Below are 9,400 nucleotides of genomic sequence, written 5' to 3'. Positions count from 1 at the left end.
GACTACCATGGATACGTCTTCATACCAAATTTCAAATTCATGTGACGTATGTTTTCGAAGTTATGGCTGATTAAAAAGGTTACACCCATAGGAAGTGCCACGTCTCTGTTACAAAAGTATATTTACTTGACTATAAGCATCTATCATAGATATGTATGTGAACGCACCAAATTTCAAAGTCATGTGACTTACGGCTTCGAAGTTATAGCTGATTAAAAATGTCACGCCTATGGGAGGTGCATCGCCCCCTTATCAGATCCAATTTTTTTAAACCCTAGGTTACGTCCGAGGTCACTCTTTATACACCAGTTAAAACCCCATGAAAATCCATTCAGAAGTTCCGGAGATTAGTGAGTTCAAACAGACGAACAGACAAACAATTTGCAGTTTTATTATAGTATAGATAGATATGGATACTTTACTTTAAACATCATAGATCTGTCTTCACACTAAATTTAAAAGTCGTCTGACTTACGGTTCCAAAGGTATTGCAGATTAAAAGTTTCACGCCTATGGGAGGTGCCTCGCCCCCTTGTAAAAACTCATTCATATATACCCTACTATAAGCGCCTACCATGGATACGTCTTCATACCAAATTTCAAATTATATAATTCCAAGTGCAATGTATGCAATTTGATAAATATAAATTCAAAGATATTCAAAAGATACAATGGCAAAAGTTAAAATCGTATTAGGTAGATGTTTTAGTACAAATTGAAAAGTAAATACGCATAGTTATGAATACATACAAATTCAATAAATACATACATAGGGTGCCAGCGTATATATCGCATATACTATGTCTCCATTGTGAGATTTAATGAAGATTTAGCCCTCTGACGAGATTTGACGTTAAATCTTTTGAGATTTACCATATAAAATTAAATCTCGAAAGGCAGTAGATTTAAGTTAAATCTTCGTCAAATCTTCAATAATATTGATCAATAAGTACAATTTGTTGGATGTGGCATGCCATAAGTCAAATGACATTTGTGTTTTCAATATACAGTTGAGGACATTGAAATCTAGCCTATCATAAAAACATGAATTTTCGTGTTTTTAGGGATTTTTATATTTTTGTTAGTTTGGGAGGAAAATTAGTAATACATATTTCCATAACTTTGGTTGTAATAAATTAGAAAATATTATTTTAAAAACTAAAAATTTAGAAAAAATTTTTTATAGTAATATCATGCAGAGTCTTCTCCGCTTTCTATAAGTCATTTACGCGCTGCGACAAAAAATTAATAAATTTCGGTAATGGATCTGCTTCGATAACATTGCACCGAACATCCTCTAGAACTCAGTTCGTATTCATGATATGCCAAAGGCCCACGATTGGATTTTCGGTTCCCTCCTATGAATAAGAGAGTTCTACAAAAATTTTTCTTTTCGCAAATGGTTTTTAATGTTTTGATAATTTTTCTTAAATTCGGAAAAATGATTCGAAATATGGTACCATTCTTTACACTTTCCAAACTATATATTATACATACATATTTACCACGAATAAGAAGCCAATAATATTCAGAATTAATATAATGAAATTCCGCTTTACCACATTACCACAACGAGATATGTTTGACGTTCATATTTTTAAATATTTGACGCTTGCTTATGTATGATTTTATAAATACAGTTGCGGACATTGATATACAGACAGATAAATACCTTCCTTTTATAAAATCATACATAAGCAAACGTCAAATATTTAAAAATATAAACGTCAAACATATCTTGTTGTGGTAATAGAGACGGTTGTGATTTAGCAACTGGATTTATTAAATCTTAATGAATAAATCTCTCAATGGAGACATAGTAATAGATATGAATGCATACAACTTCAATAAATACATTCAATGAAATACTGTGGACGTGTTTCCGCATTGGTCGCTCCAACATCCTGCCGGCCCTAGATGCATTAAGCGCCTAGTGCCTCCTTCAGCTCCTGTAGAGCCCGCATCGCCTCATGAACCAGGATGCTGGTGACTTTAACCCGATAGGAGGCAGTTTGTAGCCCACGGGCGGTACGTCGAACGGTGCGTTTTCTATTTGCGGACTCTGAGGTATGGCGTCCGAGGTGCTTGAAGCGCGGTGGTGTACGCCCTGATCCCCCACATTGGGGAGCGTTTCTATTTGTGTGGACGAGGCGTTTGTGGAGCTGCACTGCGGAGTTCGCATTCGTGCGGCGAGCTGCCGGTGTAAGAGTGTGTGATGTTGTAGCGAGAACACTCTGCACCTACCACTGGATGTGCATTCGGCCGTGATGTGCGACAGAGCCAGACAATTTGTGCAATATTTATGTGCCCTGGCTAACAAAAAGCGTTGTTGCGGCTTCATGCCTACGAATACGGGGCACATTCTTAGGGAGTGGTGACGAGTGCGCAGGCGACATCGCAGATAGTCCTCCTCGTGGCGAAGAGAGCCAGGTGATGGTTCGCCTTCCAGGGAGGGAGTCATTACCACTTTGGACCTGAGCGATGTGCGCGGCGCTGGCGTGGGGTTTCCCCTGTCGTCCATCTGTAAAGATACGGAAACCTTTAGTTTTTCGTATATCACTATATGGGAGGCATAGGAGGGAGATACGAGAAGTATGTATGTATGTGTGGTGTATGAGAAAAGGTGTGCAGCCATTTGGGTGCGGCCGTCGACCACACGAATGTGTCCATCCTTGCCATTGTGCAACCTTTCGATGCGGCCCAGGCGCCATTCCGTGGGCGGGAGTGTGTCATCATTAATGACTACGCATTCTCCGATTCTGGGTTCTACTTGAGCATTCTTCCACCTATGTCGCTTATGAAGGTCTTTAAGGTAGTCTTCCTTCCTTCGTTTTGCGAATTGGTGGTGTAAGACCTTGAGTTTTTCCCATCTATTAATGAGCGAGAAGTTTTCGTGATTCGATTCGGGGAATGAGAGGAGGGGAGCACCCCGGAGGAAGTGGCCAGGTGAGAGCGCTGTAAAGTCCGTCGGATCTTGGGTGAGTGGAGATATCGGACGAGAATTTAATACAGCTTCTACATTTCCAATTTATACCCTGGGTGAGTATTTTTGACAACATAACGGGATACCATTTGAAGAAATACAGATAACTCCTTTTCAGTGACTCTTTTGGCTCCTATAAAAGTTTTGCCATTGTCACTCATTGTTTTAGCGGGGTAACCACGGCGACCAACAAAATGAGCAAAGGCGGCGAGAAATACCTCTTTGGTCAGGTCTGAGCACAGCTCGAGGTGTACTGCCTTTGTTGTGAAGCACTCAAAGACGGCCACATAGCCTAAAGCGGGGGATCTTAGCATGGAGGCTTTTATTTGAAAAGGCCCAGCAAAATCGACACCGGTGGTGGTGAAGGGCGGAGCGAAGGTGCATCGTTCGTGCGGCAGAGCAGCCATAATCTGCGAGCGCATTTGCTGTTTGTGAATGGTGTATGATTTACATTGATAAATGCATTTTTCGATGAGGGGTTTGAGCCGGGGAATGTAAAATTCTTGCCTGGTCATCTGCTGCATCAGTCGTACTTCTGCATGGAGGAGTAGGTCATGGAGAAACTTTAGATAGATTAATGCGAATCGGGACTTTTCCGGAATTATAGAGGGTAGACGTTCGTTATAACTCAAGGTAGCATGAGCAAGGCGTCCATTGACGTGGAGAACTCCATTTTTATCCACGAAGGAGTTAAGAACTAATAGTGAACTCTTTTTGTAAATGGGTTTTGAGCTTTCTAAGCGGGTCTTTTCATGGGGGAAGTGACGGGATTGCGTGATTATGATAAGACGAATTTTCGCGTAGCGGAGATCACCATGTGATAGCGCGGTCATGAGCTCCTGGCGCTTTGTCTTTTAGCCGTCTGATGAACTTAAAGACGTAGGCCATTACTCTCAAGGCTCGAGAGAAAGAGGAAAACCTGTCCAGAACGTCGGGATCTTCTTCGGTGGTGAGTAGTGCCTCCACTCTTCGCACTTCCGGCGGGTTGGCATTTCGAACTGGGGGTTTTGGCCATCCTTCGGGGGGCTTGGATAGCCAATCAGGACCGTTCCACCATAACGAGGACGCTGCTAGGTCCAGTGGCTTGCAACCCCTTGTGCCCATATCTGCGGGGTTGTCGCTGCTGCGTACATGTCGCCAGGTGGCGTTTCCGACGAGTTCCAAGATCTCCGCGGTGCGATTCGAGACGAACGTTTTCCAAGAGTGGGGTGGTTTTTCCAGCCATGCCAATACAATTTCAGAGTCAGACCATAGTACCAGTTTTCTTTGAGAGAGGTCGAGATGGGACTGGACAGCTGCGACAAGTTTGGCTAAAAGAAAAGCTCCGCAGAGCTCAAGCCGGGGTAAACTAGTTGTTCGAAGGGGTGCTACCTTGCCTTTGGAAACCAGAAGATGGGAAGAGGTACTGGAACCATGAGTAGTTCGAACATATACGTTGGCACAATATGCCTTTTCTGAGGCGTCACAGAATCCATGGGTTCAACATGCTGGTCAAGAATAAAGTTTACCCATCGAGGAATTTGAATGGTCGAGATTGTGTGGAGATTGGTTGCGAACTGAGACTATTTAACAAGATGGAGGGGTTTGGCTTTCTCGTCCCAGTCAGTTCCGTCGATCCAGAGCTCTTGTAAGAGAATCTTTGCCTGGAACATTATCGGCGTAAGCCACCCTGCGGGGTCAAAAAGTTTCGCGATAGAGGAGAGAATCTGTCGTTTAGTGCTAGCAGATGAGGCTGGGATGGAGTCGATCGTATAGGAAAACGTGTCTGTGAGCACATTCCATTGGATCCCTAGAGTCTTTGTGGTACTTGCTTTTTCGAACTCGAGAAAATTAGTATCGAGCAAGTCTCTTTCCTTATATTTTTGAGAATTTCTGGGTGGTTCGCTGTTATTTTCTTCAAGTGAAAGCCTGCCGAGTTTAGAGCCTGGATGACTTGGGTGAGATATTGAGTGGCGATTGTCAGATCGGGGCTGCCAGAGAGTATGTCATCGACATACGTTTCTTTATTCAGAATGGGGGCGGCCATTGGGTAGTTGGTTTTTTCATCTTGTGCTACTTGGTAAAGTGTGCGAATGGCGAGGTAGGGCGCAGAGTTTACACCGAATGTGTCCTTTTTTAATTTATAATCATGAATGGGACTGGTTGTGGGAGAACCAAAGATTATTCTTTGAAAGTCCAAGTTTTCGGGATGTAGCAGTATTTGTAGGTACATCTTTTCGACATCACCATTAAATACAAATTTATACATTCGCCACTTGAAGATGAGAAGCATCAAATCAGGCTGGGAAGTTGGTCCGGTATACATCGTTAAGAGAGTAACCGGATCCCGAAATCTTTGATGCGTTAAAGACAACTCGTACTTTTGTCGTTCGTTTTTGGGCTTTATAACCGCATGGTGAGGGAGGTAGAACGACATGTACTTGCCTGAGAGGAATGTTTCTTGGGACATAGTTTTTTCCATGTGGTTTAGGGTGAGATATTCTTCCAGGACATTATCATATGAGGCCTTTAAATCGCCCTTTTTGAGGAGGTTTCTCTCCATTCCGAGAAATTGCTGAAGAGCTGAGGAGCGAGATTAACCTAAAGAGATTGCTTTGGGAAAACTTGGCTTGGACGGAAGCCTCACCACATAACGACCATCAGAGTTGCGAGAAGTGGTGGATTTATAGAAATCTTCACAAAAGTCGTATTCAGGAGAGGTAGGATTGAGGTTTGGAACTTCTTCTAGTTCCCAAAACCGACGCAATTGTGAGTTGAGATGCTCATTAGATATTTCCTCTATTTGTGTAGAGTATGAAGCTATGTTTTCGTAAATCTGACCACTAAGTATCCAACCAAATATTGTGTTCTGAGCTAGCAGAGTTGGTGAGATTTTTTCAATGCCCTCCTCGATTATTTGAGGGATGATATCACTGCCTAACACAAGGTCAATCTGGGATGGGGAGTGGCAGTTTGGATCTGCCAGTTCGAAATGAGACCATTTTTCTTTGTGGTCATGATTAAGTGGGAACTTGCGGACCATTTTTGTCAGCTGAGGTAACACGATAGCTTGAGCATTTATTTTAGTTTGGAGATCGGCGGAGACCAAGACTAAAGAGCATAATTTTTCGAAGTTTGAACAACTCTGCCACCCATTATTTTGAGCTTTGGTGGAGATAAAGCTTCGTTCTGACGCCTGATTTATGAGAGCTCTTAGCTTAAATATTTCTCCTCGGTGTGACACCGGTACCATAGCTGTCGGGAGGAGTATTTTTCTCTCATTCTCTGAATAGAATGATTGCTCCTGAATTCCTACTGCTTCGTGTTCATTAGTGACTGTTTGGGGTGAAGTTTGCACACTTGAGTTTGCAGAAATTGTAGTTGCCACTTGCGAACTGGTTTTTTGCACTCTCCATTTGGCACCAGTTGGGGTGGTCTTTCCTCGAGCTGAGGTATTGTTCCCACAGGGATACTGTAGTTTCGGGAAGCTTACAGGTTACTATGTAGATGAGGATGCGGTCCCAATTTTCGGTTGAGACTTGCTGAGTTGCGAGAATTTGAAGGCAGTTGTTTACTGCAGACTGCAGCCGTTGTAAGTCTTCGCTGCTTTCGGTGGGAATGGGTTTGAGGTTCATTAAGATTCGTATTTGGTTGTCTACCAAAATACGCTTATTCTCATATCGAGGCCGAAGTGCTTCCCATGCGAGATTAAAGCTTTCATCACAGAGAGAGAATTGCTTTACTATTTGGTTGGCTTTTCCTTGAGTTTTGTACCTGAGATGGTACAACTTTTGGCCTTGGGTGAGCTCAGGGTGATTTATATATACCGCTGAGAACATATCCCGGAAAGAGGGCCATTGTTGATTTATTTTGGAATGAATTTCCGTCATCCCTTGTCAAGTTTGGTTTGCAGACAGGGCCATTGTTCATAACTTCCGTAAAATACTTCGGTGTCACAAGGAGGGACGGTTAAGCCGAGGCCAGACTGGCGTTTGGGTTGTGATGTAGAGGGAGTAGGCATGGGATTGCTCACTTGCTTATGAAGATGGAGCTGGTCAGCGATTTGAGCTTTAGTGTCTTCGTATTGATCGAGACAAGACCGATATTTGCGAAAAGCGCTAGCTTGGAAATCTTCGGGAAGGTCTTGCTCGTCTGCCCCTACAACTACATCGTAAGAGTTTTGAACTCGATTCCAAAAATTGTCTAAACTCGTATCTTTTATTTTCAGGCTTGATTCTGAGTTATTTTCGAGAGGCAGAGATTTGAATCTTAAACAGTAATCGACTAAATTATCAGTCTCTGCAATAAACTTAACGGAGGCCAATTGCCTTTGTTTTTTTTGAAGTTTTCCCGTTTGAGCGGGCAGAGCGTTGAGTTTCGATCGCAACGATTTTCTCGTCATCACTCATTTTGGGAATTTGGGATTCTTCGTTAAACCCCGAGAAAATTTATAAATTTATAAAGAACTCGAGAATACTAAGAATGCAATTAAATTAAATTTTTATTTTTTTTTAAGTAAATGCAATTCCTCTTACAGGAATGCCAGAGAATTTAATCCAATTCCTTTTTAAGGGAAAGCCAGAGAACTTAATGCAATTCCTTTTTAAAGGAATGCCAGAGAAGTAAATATACAGTGATATAATATGAGTAAATAAATAATGAATGTGTGAGTTTTGCGATTATGTCAGTGCTCGATTGCGAATTAGAGAAAAATTTAGGTTTAATTTATTTACTAATTTATTTATTTAACCGTTTTTGAGAATATAGTAATTTCGAGAAACTTGCTCAGCAAATGAAAGTGTACGAGATTTTATTTATTTTATGTAAATGCAAGTTTATTTCACGCGCCTGTGACCGCAATATTATTTATATGTACATAGGAGGACCACACAGTTGAAGAACGAGAATGCGCTTCTATTACGTTTGGTAAAATGCAAATTTAATTCGCGGGACTTTAACCAATGGTATTTGTATATAAGCGCCGTCAACTTTATATATGTAGATATGTATGAGATTGTGTGTATATAAGTATGCCTATGTGTTTATATATGTGTGTTTATATGTCGCTTGTAATATTGTCTCACTTGTGTACCTTTGTTGTCATGAAATCGCCACTTTTATTTTAAACAAGGGAAACACTGCTAAGAAAATGTTTACAATTTATGTATTATTACGAGCAAACGTTGTGGGGAATTTAAGTTTGTATACATAAATATCAATGAGAAATTATATTTGATTTGGTAAAACCGAATTTGGGAGGAGGGGTAATAGAAAATTGCCTATGTACTTGTAAGTAGATTTGTATTTATATGTGTGGACTGTATTTGTAAAACGCTTGAGCGGGAAAATATGTACAAATAGGCGGGAAGAGAAATCAGTACATATGTACATGCATATATGTAAGTATTTTCGAGATACGGGATATTGGCTTTCGGAACTTATTTACTCGAAAACTTGGAAATATACATATATGTATATGCACGAATTTCCAAAAAATTCTTTAACGGGCTGAGGATTCCGTTTTAATCGGAAAAAAGGCACACAAGGTTTTTATGAATTTTAGGTTATCTTTTTGAAATATTTTAATGCAAGACTTGTAAATGTGTATGTTGTAAATACCGTGGGAATATGAAGCACTAGGAGAAATATATGTTTACTTACGGTTTGCAATAGGGATTTTTTACTTCCTGCTGGTTCGGGGTCTGCTGGCGCAGAAGGACCAAAATTGCGCGCAATGGGCTTCCTTGTGGCGAGTGGTGGGGCTGCGGGAGGTACAATCTCCAAGTGATCGCCAACGGTGGCAATTTGATAGGCGACACAACTCTTGCGGCGACGGGGTAGCGGTAGTGAACTGGATGCACGGTCTTCGTTGCGACGATGGAGCGGATGATCACCTATTGATAGGCGACACAACTCTTGCGGCGACGAGGTGGCGGTGGTGAACTGACTGCACGGTCTTCGTGGCGACGATGGAGCGGATGGTCACCTGGTGCATTCAAATGTCGGTGATGTTGGACGGCTTATTTCGCCGGAACACTTTGGCACAACGCAAATAACGTTTGTTGGCGGAAATGAAAGAGTCTACAAATGTATTTAATGGTACTTTATTTGTACGCTTTTTACAAAGCAAATTTACAATAATAAGCCGTACGCGGTTAAATTACAAAATGAGGATGAACTAATATATGTTCTGAGAGTCTATGATTTTCACGCGCGAGCACTACGACTTCCTTTTAGAAAACGGTAGAAAATTATGCGGATATTTAAGATTTCGCTTAACTATTTCGCGCACGAGCACTGCAGCTTTGTGTGGATACCAAAAAACGATTGATGAAAAAAAAAAATATAAACTCATCTGTCAAATGCAAAGTGTGTCCATACATACAATACAATGTGTATGTATACAGCGAGTGCTCTTGCTAGCGAATAGCTCCCGCG

At 41.4% G+C, this 9,400-nt stretch overlaps 1 protein-coding gene across 1 annotated transcript; it reads right to left on the bottom strand.

Annotated features, from left to right (window-relative positions):
• Positions 1–1,749: 1,749 nt before the first annotated feature.
• On the bottom strand, positions 1,750–8,943 carry LOC118755414. Its single transcript, XM_036490251.1, has 2 exons — positions 8,624–8,943; positions 1,750–2,521 (listed from the first exon to the last, which is right to left on the bottom strand). The coding sequence occupies exon 2, from the start codon at positions 2,519–2,521 to the stop codon at positions 1,943–1,945; it is 579 nt and encodes a 192-aa protein (XP_036346144.1). The 5' UTR covers positions 8,624–8,943; the 3' UTR covers positions 1,750–1,942.
• Positions 8,944–9,400: the final 457 nt, after the last annotated feature.

Source organism: Rhagoletis pomonella, unplaced genomic scaffold (assembly GCF_013731165.1).
Source record: "Rhagoletis pomonella isolate Grant_MI unplaced genomic scaffold, Rhpom_1.0 Rhpom_scaffold_06199, whole genome shotgun sequence".
Classification (NCBI taxonomy): domain Eukaryota; kingdom Metazoa; phylum Arthropoda; class Insecta; order Diptera; family Tephritidae; genus Rhagoletis; species Rhagoletis pomonella.
The sequence above is the reverse complement of the archived record's forward strand: the minus strand, read 5'-3'. Positions and strand labels throughout refer to the sequence as shown.